Genomic DNA, 19,470 nt, shown 5'->3' on the forward strand with positions numbered 1-19,470 from the left:
TGGTTTTCACACTTTGGGGCAATGGTACATGGCCACTGCTGCTTTAAGACTTTGAATGAAAACCCTTTGACAACAGGGATCTGACAAATGCTATTTGTTTGTGGTTGTTTTTCACTGTCGTTTGTTTGCTTCCAGCTTGAGGCTGTGCATCCCCCATGATGTTACCAACAGTATCAACAAACAAAATCTCATGGATAAGGCTCCTATGGGGCAGGGAATGAAATCCAACAAGGGTTTCTTTATTGCACTGATGCTGGGCTCTGAATTCACGGCTGGGAAAGAACAAAACCGAGACTGGCCTTCTGGTTTTAACTGCAGTGGTTCCTAGAGAGGGGTCAACTAGCCCTAAATTCCAAGAAATGGATGTGAAGAGGGTTAAAGAAAGGCTGCTTGTGGAATTGGCAGAGCATTGTGGGCAGTGAGAGGAGGAGGGATAATGGCAGGAGGAGGATGTAGAGTGTAGAAAAAGGAAAGAAAAGGAACGAAACTGAAAAGCAATAAAATGTGAGGTATAAAAGCTTCCAGCCGTCCCAAGTCAGACAGCATGATTTCTCCATGATTACATCTCTCATTCTGGCAATTTGTATCTCCATCAAAACTCAAGTTCAAGCAAAGGAATAAAATCACAATTCATGCCAACTGCCATCACAAGAAAACCAAAGTATTTTATGATTAGCTTCCATCAAAATTAGACTCATCAATGCAGCCACTTTTTTTACATTCATCTATTTTCCCCAAACTCTCACCCCAAAATGTTTTGCACTCAGTGTCCTTGTAGCCATCACATTTTCACATCAGAGAGGGAGTATGATCTTGGTTTTAGAAGGATTTCACAAGCTTTTCTGAACTAAGACAAGGTCATCTCATGATCTCAGCCTGGCTTGGGAGATAGTGGTGTAAGCTGCTGCCACAGCTACAGCTCACATCAATATTTTTCACCTTGTCTAGAAGATGGGACAAGTAATGTATTTTATTGCAGTAACTGATGCTATTCTGAAAAGCTCTTTCTGTCAGTGCCAGCTATACTCCATGAGGGTAACTGACATCTCATGAAAAACCTTTGGCTGTCAAAGTGCTGTAATTCTACTCCTATTTCAATCTTTGAAAGCATCAAAATTCAGTCTAAAAAAACAAGCAGAACTGTCTCCAGTGCCTACATAGACTCTCATGAAAGATGTTATACACCCCAAGTAATACCAAACTGGATCAAACCTTTCCCTCTAAAAATAGCAACAGCAATTTAAAGCCTGCATTATGAGCTTACCAACTGCAGTTAAAGCACAGATCTTCTGAATTTATGCTCAATGCATTCTGCTCCATTATCTCCTTTTTAGACATGCCCCTCCTCTCTCACAAAAGTATTCCTACTACAACCATCTATTTCTACATCCAACAGCCAATATTCTCCCTTGCCCACTAAAATCAAACCCTAGCAAAACATCACAAACCACCACAGAACACCCTGCCAACCTCTCCCAGCACACAGCAAATTTGGGCTTCAGCAGCTGCTGTCTCATCTGCTCTTTTTCCTGCCTTCCCCTTGAACATTCTAGAGAGGGCAGCAGCCCCTGTCAGGGCAGGGCAGAGCCTGGCTCTGCTGCACCTGCTAATACAGAGTGTGCTGGCACCAGCTTGCCAAGGCCCCACACTCTCTCAAGCAATTGTGTTTATTCAGCTACACAGCAAGCAGAGGCACTCCATGCAGTAATGCAGCCCAGGGTTCCCAGCTATTAAGGGAGTTCTTAAGAGCCCACAAAAAGCCCATTGGGAAATAGGCAGAAATCTATACCAATTAATGGTTCACAAATAGGTCTTGGGTTGTGCCTTTTTGTTCTTAATCTCCCTGGGTGACCTCTGAGCCCAGGGATTTACAGAAAGCAGTAAAGTGGGAAAGAAAAGGACTGCATCAGTACACTGCACAACCAAGCATCACCTAACAGCAGTAACAGGGAGCGTGACAGGGAGCCTAGTAAAGTAACAATCATTGCAGTTTGGCTATAGGCAAAACCAGTCCCACTCTTGCTCACAAAAAGACCAAGGCTTCTACTTCCATAGTACTGTGAAACTGTTTGAACTCAGGGCATGTTAAGAAGGATTGCGGGTGAAGGAGGAATTAACAGCATGAGAGTAAATTTAGTTCACAAGAGGGAAAAAAGCCGCTTTGAAGAACAGATTTCTTTCAGATTCTTAATACACAACCTCAAAGCACAGGTCTGCAGTGAATCCATCCTTCCACCCTGTGGGCGGGGAATGAAGGAGCTCTTTATATTCCTCAGAAAACATTCATCTCACAAGAAAATCATTGTATTATAGCAACTTGGAGCACTGGAAACTCAAACTCCAAAGCACTGGAATTCAAACTCCAAAGACAGCATGGGAACTGTATTCTTGGACTCAGAGATACAGCAAGCACATCAATATACAGTTTTATCTTTTCAGCATTCTTACATAAAAATTCCCCCATTCCATAAAAGCCTTTTTCAATAAAAGAAAAATAAATTTAAAAATCTGAATTTCAGAGCACCATCTCTGAGCTTTATGTTGTTACAGATCTTGTTTTCAGGAAAGGATGCTTTGCTGTATCCTGAGAACAAGGTTCCAGCTCCACAACCATCACAGTAGGTGCTAATAGCAACACGGGAGTCATTAGTGTAGGTCAGCAGCTGGGGGATCTTGGTGTGACCAAAGAGGAGTACCTGGATGACAGTGCCCAGTATTTCAACAGCTTGCAGATCAGGGTTTGATAGTAAAAAGCCTTAAGAAGGAACAAAAGGAGTACTACACTAAGCAGTGAGAACAATAAATGGGGGACCTGTGGTGAATGGCCCCATGTTTGGGGTTCCAGAAGGACAAGGTGCTCTGTGGCTCCCGCTGAAGGAACAGGATGTGTAGAAACTTTACAAGAAACAGCAACATTGATATTTCAGTTTTACAGCTCCAGTTCCTGCTCTCACAGCTAACTGACCTGCCAGCCCACACACCATCTGTTGCTATTCCTCTTACGCTACTCTCTTAAGAATCAGGTCCCACTTTTCATCTACTAGAAACAGCACTTTTTAGATAGTTGTATATGTTTTATAGTCAGCTTCAGTGAGCCATGTTCTGGGAAACTATGAAGCAGGGCTGTATCTGGGGGCTGAGAAGACCTAGAAAGCTGTGTCACCTCTGCAGCAGAGGTTATCCTCTCCCTTCACATTCTTGGTGGTTTGATGAAACTTCTGCAGAGGAATGGATCTCCAGTAGACAGAGGTGAGCAAGAGCTACCACAGTTTAGGTTCATTTCAGAATTTGGCTATGATTTTTCGCTCAGCGGCTGTTGACTTGTTTTGGTGTTCATATGGCTCACTAGAGGCAGTATGATATTATTTGCTACAGAAAGTACCTGGTCTGCTTCATCTCCAGACCTGCAGCTGTGGAACTGACCTAACCTCCTGTGGAGCATTTGAGCCAGACAGGGAATCAACCTAAGTGCTTGGCATATATCTAAGATGAAAGGTCTCTTGATGAGAGACATTTCTTTGGCATGAACCCTGTGCAGAGACTCAGTTTGCCCCTTCAACTTCGTGGCCCTCAGTCCAAACTTTCTGACCTGGGAACACAAGTTATTTCTGCTACATTTGACACTGACCAGCCACACTCAAGTGATTAGAAAAGGATTCAGACTAAGACAGAACCTAAGAAGCAACATCTGCTATTCTTTTTACCACTAAAATACAAGAATTTTTATAAAATTCTCCAATAATTTTTTATGCCTTCCATGCACTTCTTGGCTTAGCACCACCAGACAATTAGGAATTATCAAAAGCATCATTCTAGAAAAAATTCTACAGAAATGCTTTTGAAATATACAAACATGTATCTTTATGATCTCAGCTACTTAATGCATCTGGTTATTCATACATATATATATGACAATATATAATTTCATGTGTCTGGAATACTTTCTCCATTGATTTGATAGTTACAGTACTTAGACTTCCAATGTTATGAGAGCAAAAGGGATGTTACAAATAACTGATTAAATGTCTTCAGGGTTACATTTCCAACAACCTTACCAAATTCCCAGTGTCATAACATCTTATCTTCCAGGTACCTCATCAAAATGCTTCTATCCCCCAAGCTTATTTTGCAGTACAACAAATGAACATTTTCTGCCTTTTCTGACTTAGAAGCCTTTCCCACGGTCAAAAGAAAATTACTTTTACCCCTAAAAAATATTCTCCTGATAGACCTACACTTCCCAATTCCTTTCTGCTTAAACAACTAAGTTCATCAAAAACCCTGATATTGTCTACAATGCACATCTTCATAATAAATGGTTTCACACTAGGCTTTCATGACAGCTCCTTATCACTTTCTCACATAGCAAAAGGCAACAACTGGCAATAATGAATCACTGAATTACAGGGAAAAAACTGAGAAACTGACAATACTATGGTCCAATTGGCTGTCATATAGAATGGTAGGTTTTTCTTCTGCAAATTTGACTCAAACACAGAACATTAAACACTTGGGGCTCTACCAGGTATTCTTGCATTGAGTACAAAAATAATGTATTTAGGTGCCTGCAGTGCACAAAGTGCTTTGGTGCTCCTGGGCAGACCGAAATTCCTACACACATGAAAAATGTGGATTTTTGATGGCTACCTCAGTTACTTTCTCTCCCTCAAAGGGTCCAACTTGCTAAATGTACTCACAGCATAAATGTATTTGCAATGATGAACTGAAAAAATACCATTTGTATCTACAAAGAGAGTCCTGATCATGCATAAGAGTGTTTATCATTCCCCATGCTGATTCTAGTTTCCCAATCATTGGATACAACGGTGGGACAATTCAGGAGCAGCGTTCCCAGACTTGGCCTTTCCAAAGTTTGCCCAAACAAGTTTTAGTGCCCAAGTGCAAATAAACCCTTTTCAGGCTCTGTTTTTTCTCAGAAAAAACTGTCTGAGCTCCTGACACTAGAGAGCATCTTAGACATATTCCCCTCATTGGCATTTCCGATTATCTCCGGCACTGCAGCATGTGACACAGTCTGTCTGTGGTGAATCCCAGACATGGTGCTCCCTCTGCAAGCTGATTCAGCTCACTACTGTGACAGAAAATAATCCTATCAAAGGGGGAAAAAAATATTTCCTATTAAGTTACCTAAATCTACTTGGCACAAGGTCAAGCCAAGTGTAGAAGCAAGGTGGGCTAGCATGGCAAAGTACAGTTAGAGAATGTCAGACCTTCCCTTTGAGAAGCCAGTGTCACTGCTGGCAGCCTTGGTCCCAATTTCATGCTACCCGGAGCTCCAGCTTCTCTTGTCCCAGCTTCAGGTTCCACCATGCCATTTAGCAGAAAATGCTGCTGCCACTGTGCTGCCATCTGAAACAACAACTCACTCAGTTGTCCCACCTATCTTACTATAATCTTAGATTCTGATTAATTCTTTCCAAACTGCAACATGCTGCAAGCAGTACTCTGGGTCAGAGCAAGGATCCCCATAAAAAGAACCAGGTCTTTGACAGAGAATGCCCAACAGAACAAAAAAGAACTCAAAAAAAGATTAATACAGAGTTATTTTCCTCAGACACAACCTCCCATCTTCCAGCAACAGGCAGTGTAGACTTTCCAAATGGGAAGTCGTATTGGTATCACTGCAGTGATAGAGTTTTTGCCAGGGTTTTGCCTAGTTTGTGTTTAAACCTTCCCAAATTTTGGCTTCCACAGAATACTCACAACAACAAATTCCACCGTTTAGCTGTGCATTATACCAGAAAAACACTTCTCTTTATTAGTTATAAACCAAATTCACTGTGTTACAAAACACTTGCCTCATTATGAGAAACAATGAACGATCTTTACATCTCACCTTCCCCACACAACAGCCAGTCTTGTAGATCACCATAAATCTCTTTTACCAAAAGTTGCCTTCCTACAATGTCGTGACCTAGACTATTTTTTCTTAGATGTATGTAATCTGTAATTCTAATCACCCTTGCTGCCCTTTACTTCATTTTCAACTTGAGCTGGGGGAGAAGGAATCATATTATACATTCCATATTTCACAGTTACACAGTGGTATAACTACAGCTCTTGCTTGGCTTTTTTTCCTAATTAGCCTAAATACTACTTGCCTTTTTGACCAGAGCTGATCAAAAATTGCCAAGAACTATCCACACTACCTCCACAGACCTATTTTCTACATGATAATAGTCAAGTCAGCACCCTGCTGAATATGTATAATGAGAATTTCCTCTTCTTCATGGTAGAAAAACACATTACTTTGCATTTTTCAAACTTGGATTCCATCTGCAATTTTATCCTGCAGTCACAGATTTTATTCCTTTCATCTTTCAGCAGCCATAGGGCTGGTTCAAGGGGCCTGCTCCCGACTTATTTTCCCAGTTCTACACTGCCCCATTCTTACTACTTTCATGAGACTAATTTTGAGTTGGATTAGCTTCCTGATATAGCACAAGAACTCAAACAGGCAGCCAGATGAGAGGATAAAAGGGTGTACAAGAACATCTTGCATGGCCACCAAAGGTAAAACGATGGCTTTATTTATCAACCATTTAATAATAGGAGCACATACTGTTACCTCAGATTTTATCCCACACTCAGCACACCCAGTCTTCAATGGAGAATTCACTCCATTTTAAACACAGACAATTTACTCCTACCTTTCATCTTCTCTCTCAAGTAATTATCAGTCCTGAAAAGCATCTCCTTCCTGATCAAAATGATCTTTAAATTTCTTTCAGGATTTTTGGCAAGGGACTTTATCAAAAACATTTTGAAAATATGAACACGATACAGGCACACCAGTTCATATATATCCTGATGCTCTTTCAAACATTTAACAGCCCTACAGGATACACAAGATCTGAGAGGTCTGCAAAAAATAATCGCCACATTTCCTGCTTCTCAGTAACTTTCTGTATGCATTTCTTTCTTCTGCATCTACTGTACTGACACCCCATTTCCCAACACAAATTCATAACTTCATGCTGAAATTTTGCATCTAATCACACTCCTGCAATCAAGTCCAGCTGCTAAAGACACCAGTCCTTCTCTCCTGCTGTCCTCATCTGCACACCTCTCACTCCCTGCCACCCTCTCCCTGTGTCAGGGGAGCAAATTTTGTGTCACTGACAGATCAAGTGGATCTTAAAACTTATTAATAATTTAGTATTTCCTACGTTAGGATCAATTAGGACCAGCTTTGGGTCTGCTACAGAATCACATTGCACACTGCAGAAGCACAGAGGAACCAGTGGCAAGACTGGCTGGAAAAGGCTGAACTGCTTCCTTCAACTCCAGCACCAGTTTATGCTAGAATAATGTATTGATAAAATGACAACCTTATTACTTAGATGTTCCCCAAATAGAACCATTTCTTTTAATTGGTATCACATTTTCCACCTTCCTCTGCCACTCAAGCTGCTTTATATGATAGATTACACACCACTGTTAGGAGTTCAGCAATTTCATATCAGAGATCCTTTAGAAGTCTGCAGGGAGTAACATCTGATCCTGGTGATTTGTTACTATTCATTTTATTGATTTATTCTAAACCTACTTCTACTGACAGTCTAATTTAGAGATAGCTTAGACTCACACAGCATAAAGCAATGGTCCTCGGCAAGAGCCTCCCCAGGTTCTCTCATATTGAACACTGACATATATTAGTATTTTTTATCTTTTCTGTTATTCTTACATTGATTTGCTCAGCTAAAATCTTATTCCCCTCCTATGAGCATGGCAGTAATATGCATTGAGCCCACTTATTTTACCAAATCTTCCTAAAACTTCAGGGAAGAGTTTACAGAATCCCTTAAAATTATGAGTGACAACATTTCATTATGAAGGACTGTTAAGAGGAAGGGTTAGCAGGCATTTACTCTCTCCATCCTAAAACCTGGAAGGTAAGATCACAAAGTGTCAGGCAACTGTTTATTCTTGTTGACATCAGTCCACATGCATCAGATACACTTGCACTGACTGAGTGGCAGTCACAGGAGTACATTTTTCAACACCTTTTAATCATCAGTGAAAAGCACACTGAGCAAAAAAACCCTAATAAATCCTTCATAACTAAGAAAAAATTATCAAAAAGCAACCAGACCTTTTTTTCTTGGAATACTAAGCAAAAGACAATGTAGAAAAGGCAGAGCTGTGTCCCTTTTTCACAACTTCATTTAGCAGCTGACTACAGTCAGTTCATGCAAGACAGATTCTCCTCCAAGGTCACATACACCACAGAGGGTGCCACTGCCCAACAGCACAGCAGTGCCATTGGCGCAGTGCAGAAACAGAATGTGTTAAACAAAAGTAACTCTTACTACACAGGACTTCTAGGACAAATAGACATAATCTGAAGGCCCCTCCAAGGTGGTATGTTAAAATCCTAAAGGTAAAATTGCTTCTGTATGACAGGGGAGAGTTCCCACTAATCCAAGGATCCTGCACAGTCCCAGATAAGGTGATATAGCAAGATACAAAGGTCATTACTCCTTTCTTTTCCTACTCCAAAGAAATCCAGACCATACTTACACTTTTCTGCCTCTCCTTTAGCTATATCATGAGGATTTGTCCTCTTTTTCTGTCCTTTTAATCTTTCTCCAGGCCCTGCATAATTTGCCATCCCAACATCTGCAAGAGCCTAACAAAACTGTCAAGCCTCCCCCTTGTCACAATCCCCCTCAGCCAGTCCACTACAAAGACACATCAGTTAATACCAACACCACCATGTTGTGCCAGTCATACCATCCCACGTTTATTTCCTTTCTCCAGATCACACTTTTCCTCTGCCTCTTGCTCTCAAAGACCTCCACAAACTAATTTCTTCTCTGTTCATTCCCTGAAACGAATCCTGTAGTAGGGAGGTAAAAGACATGGTGGTGTCAGCAGATGCAGTGGGCGAGATTATGTTCTACTTCAGCAATGTTATGCTTAAGCTGCCCGAGAGATGTGACCCAATGGACTGAAGGAAATGGTCTGAGAGATCCAGGCAGGCCTGGAGCAGCAGCACTGGATGTGATGATCATTACATCATTCCAGAGGCTGCCAGATGTTGAACATAACCACCACAAAGCAAGACAGTATGTTTGAAGAGAGACCAGCTACAGGAAACTCCACAAATGACATCAGGATAATATCTAGAGAAGGAAATACTGCTAACATCCAAGAAATAAAGATTTTACATAAAAGAACAATGATTCTAAATAAATGGTGTAGTCAATGGGGAGGGATTAGGGATTCTGAGATGGTAAGATTTGGCCTCTTGAAGATTACTTGTTCTAATCCCCACCCTTGATGAGGATTAGCCCAGGAGTTTTGCATCTTCTACCTAGATACTGACATATTTGGAGTGTATCTCTCTATGCAGTTCTTAAAACCTCAAATTGCACTCTAAAATGCACACTCAGCAGACATTCTCCAGTGATTCCAACCACCTTAGAGATGACTCAGAAAATTTGTTTTTTACAGAAATTTAAAATTTCCATCCATCCCATGGCAGGAAAGAACAGTCATCTTGGGGGTTGGTACTTTACAGGTTTTAGTACCTCAGCAAGATGAAAACTTCCTCTCTTTGAGAAGGAAGGCTGGCAAGCACAAATTAAAGATATTCCAAGAACTTGCATACACTCCTGGACACAGTCACCTCAAAAATCCCTCAGTCATGAAACAATTACTAAGTAAGCTAAGCCTAAAGAGTCTTGCAAAGCCCAGGCTTTCCAGACATCCTGCCTATGGAAGTCACCAGAGCAATAGACTAGTCTAGCTTTGCAGACCGCAGTGTCCTCTTCACGTGTCCTCAGCTGCTATAACAGTGCTCTGTTATGGCACAGACACTGGGATAACTCTTCAGGTTGGGTCCCCACCTGTTTATTAAGCTGAGTGCTTAAGGTGTCTTGCTGCAGGTTGAGCAGCAGCTGAAGGAAGCCCTGGAGAGTGGGCTGGACACCAGTAATATTTTTTCCAGACGAGCCCCAAAACTTGCTTTAGGCTCTCAGGTGCAAGCAGTGTCTGCCGACTTGTGCTAGGAAATGGAGGCTGGCTGGGAGCAATCCATGGCACACCGTTCAGCCATGTCAGTCTTTGGAAAAGGCAGTGTTTGGAAAAGGCAGTGTTCCATGACCACACCAGCCCCAGGACAGTGGATCTTTCTGTTAACAACCACAGAGGGCTGCAGTTATGATTTGGTATCCGAAGGGTGGGAATGAAAACATGCAGAGCATCCCTCCTTGGGAAGCAGTGCAAGAGGTCGAACAGAACAACAGCCCCCTGTGCACCTTCGGATGTAAGAACAGCCCTTTCTCTTGTTCTTTACAGACACAAATAAGGAAACTGCATTGGGGGCTGCAGGGAAAGCAAAAGGCCACAGAAGTCATCCTGGAGCTGGCAGACAGACAGCAGGAGTAGCAGCTGGGTACAACATTGTCCTTTTATGTTCTGTGAAGCTATGCCTGCTAAAACACAAGCCTGCAGGGCTCTGAGATGGGCCAGATTGGCACTAGAAAAAAATACAAAACCCAGCAAATCCAAGTACCCAAAGGGCAGAAGGATGCCTTCAGGTACACACACAAAGCTGTACATATGCACAAACAACACCCCATACTTCCTCATGCCAAAGGCAACTGAGTCTGCAAAAAAAGCTGCTGAAACCATTACGGGGCATCCCCCTCATAAACCACTGGGAAACAAAACTCCTAAAGTCTTACATTTTGATGAAGTTCTGTATTATCACATTGATAAAGTCAGAAGAAAATGGTATCTGAGGAACTATCCTCGAGAGAGTGTAGGGCTGCTGGGCAAGTTTAGCACACATCTTTGTGATGGCAAAAAACCAAAGGCACAGCTACTTTGTTCTGCCCCTGGGATCCAGTTAACCCCAGCTACAGGGCAGAGCTTAATTGTTTCTTTCCAAAGGAGCTAGGATAAGGCAGAGGTGAGGGGAAGCTAATCAACCTTTAAATACTTTACCATCTGCTAACAACCAAGCAAGTAATGGTTTAACATTTGCTTTGAGGACAGTTTACCAGCCTCTCTGTACAACAAAAAGACCAGGCTTAGGAACAGCCTCTCAGGGATGTGAGGGAGAGTAAAGAGATAAAAAAAAGGTAGTACATGGGAGGATGTATACAGCATCTAATGCTTTACATAAGGAGTGTTTTGCTTTTACAAACACCAAAATATAATGCATATCACTACTGAAAATATAATTGTTTTCCAGCAAGATTTTGAGCTTATAAAATAAGGTGAAGCAGACTATAAAGACTGGCAGCTGTTTGTGTGATAAACATTAATGAGAAAACTTATTCTATTCCAATATTTGACCTTAAAAGGCCAAGGAAGGATCCTCACTACACTGCCAATGAGCTGGTTCAAGTAAATTATACCCATAACTAGCCTGTGCATCTGTGGAAGGAAAACAATCACAGCCTCTCTCTGCACTAAATATTAATGTCTAGGCAGACAAAAGCAGCACTCGAAACATTGTAATAATATCACTGGCAGACACTATGTGTTTCTTTGGGGCACTGACACATCAGCACTAGGAATATGCCTATTGTCCCACATTAATGTTCTGAAACATTCCTTTGGGAATCACGGATGTTATTTATATTTTCAGACATTTAAAAGGATTAACGTGTGTTTATTCTCAGTAATCTCATTTGTAGAGAAAGATATATACAGGCATCAGGAGTATGCATTTTAACCCTTTTGGGGATGACTAAATACATAGTGCCATTGGCAGCCTCCTACCCTCTTCTTCAGTATTCAGGACCTCCAAAAGTCTCACCGCCCTGGCTGCTTCCATTAAAAGCATCTATGAATGGCAGGTTACAGTCACTTCTGATAAACTACTCCATGAGCTCTTGGTGACAGCAAGCTGTGCATATATCCAAGAGATCCAGCTGGAAATTAAACTGCATGCATGTCAAGTAGCCCGACTCAGATAAAATTGCTCTAGGCTGGAATGAAATATCTCTGGTTGAAGACAAACAAGCAAAGCACTGGGCGATACGGTGTGCCCCGGGCTATGAGGAAATTTATAAGCCGTTATAATGAAACAGACGTGCCAAAGTACCGGGGTGGTGGCAAAACAGATAGCTGGCAGGGAGGTGAGGTGCACTGCAAGCATCCGGATGGATACAGGAGCAGCTGCGGGCTACGAGGGATGGCAGCCCTGCCGGCAGGGACACGGTGCTGTACAAAGCCCGCCGCAGCCTGCGCTGCCCCGGCGGCAGCCGCAGCCGAAGGTAAACCGGTCCAAGTTGCTGCCGAGCGGCTCCGCTGCCGCCGGCGCTCCTGCCCCGGGGCCGGCGCCGCTCCGCCACCGCCCGGGGATTCCTCCCGCATCGCCCGGCTGCACGCCCGGCTGCCAGCGGCTTTCGGCCAGGGGTGCCCGGGAGCGATCCCCGCGCCGCTCTGCCGGCCCCGGCACCTCTCCCCCATCCCCGGCCGCCGCCGCCCCTCCGCCAGGCTCCCTCCTTACCCGTCTCTTTGTCCTGTGCGGCTTCCAGGTGCAGGTCGCTGAGGAGATGCTCCAAAATCTTCTCCGGCGTCCCCGACACCACCACGTATCTGTCGGAAAGCAGAGAGTCCCCGGAGTCATCCTCGGTGGAGGACTGCGAGCGGCTGCTCCACTCATCCTCCTCGTCCTCCTCGTCGATGTACTTGAAGTAAGGCACGTCGAAGGTGGGCAGCGGCCGCTCCCCGCCGCGGCCCGCCAGCGCCTCGGGCACCCGCACCTTGCCGCTGCCCATGGCGCCCCGCTCCCTGCGCGCCGCCGCCGGGCCCTAAGCTCCCCCCGCGGGGGCCATCGCCCTGCCGGGGCCGCGGGCCGCCGCCCCGCCCGCCGCCGCCGAGCCCGGCCCGGCCGGCCCAGCCCCGCACGCCCGGAGCCGCGGAAGCCTTACCTCCCGCGCCGCTCGGGGGCCGGGCTGCGTGACCACACCTTCCGCAGCACTAGCGCCGCGCCGGCCGCCTCCCGCGCCCGCTCGCCGCCGCCTCCATCGTCCACCTTCAGAGGCAGGGAGAGAGAGAGGGACAGAGAGAGCGCGGTCAGTGCCCGCCGGGGTCGGGGCTAGGGCTGCCATCCCGCCGCCCGGGGGCTTAGACTGGGGAGGGGGCTCTTTGCACCCCGGGGTCCCTTTGTGAGAGGCACTGGGCTCCGTGTGATGGATTTTAATTCGCAGAAGCCGGTGGGAGTGCGCTTTGAATATGCGGGTTTCCGTGTCCCCAAAGTGATGGTTTGTTTAATTCCCAGACAGTCGAACAAAGCAGGGGACAGGTAACAATAGTCTGAAAGCGGCAGGTGCTCCCGAGCGTGCCACTAATAGAGAGGCAGAATACACCTTCTGTAAACCTTCTCTGCTGTACTTCAGTAAAGGCAATACAAACAGTGGGGCAGGCATGTCATGCGTACCTCTGAGCAGCTCCTAAAATACTCGGCGTACGGCTCTCCCTTCTTTTCAACAACTTTTTAACTTGGGAAACAAACACCCCCACAGAAGTTCAGCCCAGTGACGGCCGTGTGCGTGAATTTTGGCTAAGCTGCGGTTTGTACAGCGGCTTTCCCCCTGAAACGGACAGGAGGTGAGCCATGATCCATTAGCGCGCACGCAGCCCTCATGCCCGGCGCAGCCCAAGGCAGCTGACGGAGCAGAGCGGGAGCTGAGCGCTGGCTGCTGACTGAGCAGGGCGCTTTGAAACGCGGCGGCTGCCGGAGAGCGGCGCGCAGCCCCCTGCCACATCCTCCTGGCACGCTCAGTCACCGCAGAGTGAGCGACACAAAAGAGGCAGCTGTTTCAATGCAAGTACATCCCAGTAGGTGCTGTTCCGCTAATTCTGACCTGGTTTAGTTATATTGTTCAGTGTGTCAAACACACGTATGAAGGCTATACATGTTGGTAATCAAAGAAGAGAAAACAGCATTTGTGCATGAAGTGTACAGTATCCAGCAGTTAACAGACTTCAAATGGGTTAAAAAATGTTAAGGAACAGAGCTACCCTGGCAAAACAAGGGAGAGAAACCACTTTATGATTCCTCTTTCTATTATTTAATTTTTTATTCTGAGACCCAGTGAATTGGACTGATATTTCTTGTTGTCATTGTGGTACAGGCGTGCCCAAAGATGCAGCCCCTGCCCTGAAGAAGTTTTCTTTATCAGTAAAGAACATGTAGAATTGATCTATTAAATTTCTGCAAGGTCTGACATACAGGTACTGAGCCAATTAATGTCAGATATTCATTGTAACACTCCCAGGAGACATTATTGAGCAGCCACGTTACAGGAATACTGATGCATAATTGTAATCTTCCATTTCACTGGCCGTGGTTTTTTGTTGCCTACATATTTGAAAAACTGCAATGAAAGAAGCAGCAAAAGAGAAGGAGAGGAAGATCAGGCACAGCATTAAAGCAATTCAGCAAAAGGGAGATTTATCCAAACAAACAAATCGCTCCATTTCTCTGTCCCTTCTCTGGCATTTCCATCCTCTAAAATAGCCTGGATCCTCATTTCCCTGTGCTCACTGACATTCCAAACTGCAGCACATATGGAGAATGTATGTGATGTATGGTGCTGTATTTGTACAAGCCATCTATTTCCTCATAGATGGGAATGGATTTTAAGCACACCCATATACATTACATACATGAGCAGCTGGCAGCAAGTCAACAGGGAGCACTGGGAGGGTGAAAGCTCTTTCATAATGAAAGGACATTAACAATGGTTGGTGTGGAAGACACCACATCTGACTAGGCAGAGATATTTTCAAAAACCTGTGGTGTAGGTGTTTCCAAATTTACAGCATAAAGTGCCCCAATGGTAAGATTTTCATAAGGCTCTTCCTCTTGTTCTTGCCAATTTCAGCAATTTCTAGGAAGAGAAAAATCAGTCTATTTTATCAAAAACTGGGCAAAACTAAGGCCAATTGGGTTCAAGTTGAATTTTCATTACCTATAATAAATATTTCCCCAAAAAAAAGAGAAGAATAGAGAATTTCTTTATTTTGCTATCTTATATCAAACACAATCTCACTTTAGGGAAGAATTACTATTTCATTAAACCTCCACTTATGCATGACATATATTTGTGTACAGTCAGGCCCTTTAATCATACAACAAGCCACAACAATTAACCTGAACAAAGCAAAGCACATAGGCAAGTCCTACGTATTTTCACAAGTTCCAATTTCAATACAGATATTACTCTGAAATGACATCAAGGCACGCTTCATTTACCAGAACCTGGAATGGTCCGTGAAATAATTCTTGCTGGAAGAAAACCGAGCTGCTCTCAGCATGCTCCGTCTACAGCCAGTGACAGATGAGGAGGATGCAAGGGGCCCCCAAGTGACAGCAGCGTGTACTGAAGGGCAAGGCAGCGCCCTGGCCGAGTCCCTGAGAGCCAGCAGACTGACTCAAGAGACGTTCTCATCACGCCTCCAATTAACAAGGAAGCCTTCCAGCAGTTTGCCAGACCTTCACACAGCCCTTGCAGCCTGTGCCGGCCATGCAGGGCAACAGAGGCACAGCATCACCAGCTCTCGTTTTATGGATCAGGGCAGAGAGGCCACCACAGCATCCAAGTTCACTTGGGTGATGCTGCACTGGCAGCTGGATTTGAGCCCCCCACACTGCCTATCTGATATTTACTTTGCTCCAGGGCAGTGGGTAGGAAATTACTCCCAGCAGCCTCGATCAGAATGCATTTGGATTTGAGGTGGGACAGAAAGGGGTAGAGCACCCAAATGCCACAGAGGTACACTCCCATCTCACTTTACATGTGGCCTTATGTGCACTCTCCCTGTCTCATCTGTACCTTCAAAAGCACCATTCACATCCTGTTAGCATGTTATAATCAATCCATGGTGCACATTACCCATCACAAGGAAATTTAGCTGGCTCTGCATCTGTCAGCCACTATATTTCACATTTATTACAGCTTTTAATTAATCATCTCCTGATAGCTAAACACAGCACAATCAACCTCGATGTCAGTTCCCAGCAGGAGTTTCAAGTAAACAGCAAGGTTCTCTGGACTCAGTGGATCTTCCAACCAATATTATAGCCAATTTTCCACTCCTCTCATCCATCTTCCTAATACTGAGGTAAGCCATTTATCTCCTGGGTAATATATTTTAACAGCAGACAAGTGCTACCTTTATTTTCAGCATGAAAGGAACCCTGGGGTGGTATAAATATTTATATGCTTACAGGAATGAAACAGCTGGAAGTCATTGCTTAGCGGGCCTCAACTTGTGAGTTTCACTTTGCATGAGCAGGAATATGACCCCCTGAATTAGCACAGAGGAAGAAGGGAGCAGAAGGAACCTATGGATGACATTGTTGAAAACAGCCACAGTGGGCTGGCTTCCTTATGGAAGCCATTAGGTTTCTGGATTGTTTGCAATTGGCAGGGAAAAACTCAATCTCTGGCCAAAGCAACTGGTAACTTTGGTATCAGGGATATTTCTGTGTTCTTTGCATTCCTGAGTTTGGCCTTTTAATTAATTAAAAAAGAATCCAACACCCAGAATGCACTGACTCCTCTCTTCCTGTGAGAAACCTCCACTGCTAGAAATAGCATTTAAAAACTGCTCTGCTTTCCACCAGCTTTCTAAGAGAAAAAAAAAAAAACCATTATGCTCTGCAACAGTATATTCAGAAGCCTGCTTCACTGAAAAGAAAATCCATGTTCACATAATTTCTCCAGGACAGGACAACTGTGCAAAGATTAATTTCTGTATCTATGTTACCCATTACTGAAGTGCCTGTTATGCTGGCACATCCCTAACCAGCAATGCAAACTATGCATTTCCCAATGACAAAACTTTTGCCCAACATCTCTTCACCTGCTTTTGTTAAAAAGGAGTCAGACCCAGAGCTACCCCAGCCAATACCAGAGCCAGACAGATCCACACACTGCCGGTTTCAGTGGGTAAAAAAGTCATGAAGGAACTAAGAGATAACCTATAAGGCATCTATAAACTTAATGGAGCATGGAAAATCCACTGCACAGGCAGATTTTCCTGCTACCAAACAACTAAGCAAAGGCAAGGAGAATCTTCCTTGCAACACAGCAAACTTTACACAGATTATCTGCACAAGAATCACATTAAATGACAAAGAAATTGCCTCTTCTAGAAGTTATGGAGGGCAGGAACATTTTGTTTTCCTAGCATAATTTGGTAAAACTGACTCAACACAATCAGATAATGCCAATCACATCTGCCTCTATGTCTTTTGATGCTGGTGCCAGGTCATGCCCTTGAGAGGTACGGGAAAAGGCGAACACAGAGGATTCCCAGGGCTGTTTGTGTTCTGAAGAGGAGACTGCTGCCCTCAATGAAATTAAGGAACTTCCCTGTGCACACAGGAACATATCCAAGCAGTGTGAAACACAAAAGCAGAGCCAGGAAGTGGGGTCAGAAGAACAAGTGCAGAGAAGCTTTGACTGCCCATGCAGGGAAAGTTCTCAAACTGGTGACAGAGCCTGACAAAAGCCACAAAGTAACAAGATCCTCATTTCCAAAGACTGATTGTTTTGCTGGGAAGATGTCTTTTTGCTTGGGTGTTATAATATCTCTGGTATATACTATCCATGCAAAAGAAGAATTACAAGAACATGAAAAATACAGAAAAGTCAAATCAAAAAACTGAGAAACATTGACAGGTAATCTTTGCATTATCTAATGTAGTTCCTTTGAATAAAATACTGGGTTTTTTCACTCTGTCCTGCTCCATCCCTACAACTCTTCCTTGTTCAGCATATGTTGAGACTTGGAGACTGGGTCCAAGCTAAGACAAAAGGCCTTTGCAGAGTGGCACTGAGGTCCCCAAACCTGCCCCCTGAGGTTGGACACACCAAAAGTGACAGAGCTAAATCTCCATCCTGGCTCATTACATCCTACAGGCACATTCTGGTTGTAACAGCCAGGAGCTGCAGCTGTACAGAAAACCCTTCACAGTTCAGGCTGAAGCATGCTTGGAGCTTTCAGAGCCTTCAAATATTAACCTCCAGAGCTCTAGAAACTCTTCACAGAGCTTGTACAAACTGCATTTTTTGGCCTCTAACTCAGGTCATATTTGGGCAAATATTTATGAAGATGGCAAAAAAACCACAAAGGAATTTCAGATCCCACCTCAGAATAATAAGGGCATAAGAGCTTTTCAGAGAACTGCTGCCAAATTTTTTTTAATATAGCAAAACAGGATTTACCCCTAACTTCACTCTTAGCTGCTTCTGAACAATGTTGACTGCATTTTTCGTATAGAATTACATAGGCTGAGGCAGACACCTTTCAGAATAAACAGAAAATATGCAAAAACTCCTAGAAGCAATGGAAAATGAAGTCTTACAGCGTGAGACATTTGCTAGTGCTAATAATAGACAATGAGGTGAGTCCTGGCTATACAATATAGGCACATTTATATTGCAAGCATAAAAGAATGGGAAAGGGGAAAAAAAAGAAAGACAACAAAACATAGTCTATTTACAGATCTAAGATACACTGTCATACAACTTCTATCAAGACTAAGGATGATCACCTTCTTACACTTCCCTGTGTTTCTCCCTGGGACCTGTTATTGTGGCAACTGAAAAATTAGGTCTAAAGTCACGAAAGTACAAACATGTACAAAAATTACTCTATTCTTCACAGGCTATTCCCCTTCATTTGAGAAAAAAATGGAAGTGGACAGATCACAATTAATGTGAGGGCAGATGACAATATCTCTGATCTCTGTGGATAATCCATCTCAGAATATGTTACTGCATTTCACAGAGTTTCAAGAGAGATCAAAATCTGCATTGAGATGTTTGATTCACTTTCAACTACCACGGGAGAAAAGCTTTCAAAGTCACCAGTACAGCTCAACCCCTATGTAAGGAGGAGACCAGTATTTTTTCTGCAGTGGTTACCCTCTCTTTATTTCAGAAAGATGAAAATAAAAAAATAGTTACTACTCTACCTCAACTTAAAATACCAAAACGTGAAACGTTTTCAATGGGACTGCTTGTTTTGAAGTTGCAAGATCCCTGCTTTTTCCAAATATCAAGGGAAAAATTACCTTAAAGGGCTGCAGGACCATCAACAGAAGTTTGTCATATGGCAATTCTTAAGCATAAAAAAAAAGTTACCTAAGGCTGTGCTATTTCATTTCACTACAAAATACAGCTTATAGGATATACATATTGCATTTTATTATTTTTGTGATGCTATGATCTTTTCCTCAGTTCTCTGTACTCTAATATTTTTGTTTTCCCCTGCAGTTGTTAAATCCTTTAATAAATGTGGGCTAATCACAGTATACTGGTAGAAATTGACTAATGACATCAAAATGCCTCACACAGGGATTTTGTTTTGGCTCTCAGTGACTTCTGACCAATCTGTAAAACACTCTGAATTTTCAATCACAACCTTCCTTCAGTAAAAAACACCCAGGCATTGTACCAAAACTTC

The 19,470-nt window shown here is 43.7% G+C and overlaps 1 protein-coding gene across 1 annotated transcript in view; it reads right to left on the bottom strand.

Annotated features, from left to right (window-relative positions):
• Positions 1-19,470, bottom strand: part of RAPGEF5 (Rap guanine nucleotide exchange factor 5) — a 155,937-nt gene that overhangs the window by 50,797 nt on the left and 85,670 nt on the right. The window contains exons 10-11 of the mRNA XM_058801400.1: positions 12,918-13,021; positions 12,494-12,582 (exon numbers count right to left, since the gene is read on the bottom strand). Coding sequence (XP_058657383.1) covers positions 12,494-12,582; positions 12,918-13,021 — 193 coding nt within the window. The remainder of the gene's footprint in view (positions 1-12,493; positions 12,583-12,917; positions 13,022-19,470) is intronic.

Source organism: Ammospiza caudacuta, chromosome 1, assembly GCF_027887145.1.
Source record: "Ammospiza caudacuta isolate bAmmCau1 chromosome 1, bAmmCau1.pri, whole genome shotgun sequence".
Lineage (NCBI taxonomy): Eukaryota > Metazoa > Chordata > Aves > Passeriformes > Passerellidae > Ammospiza > Ammospiza caudacuta.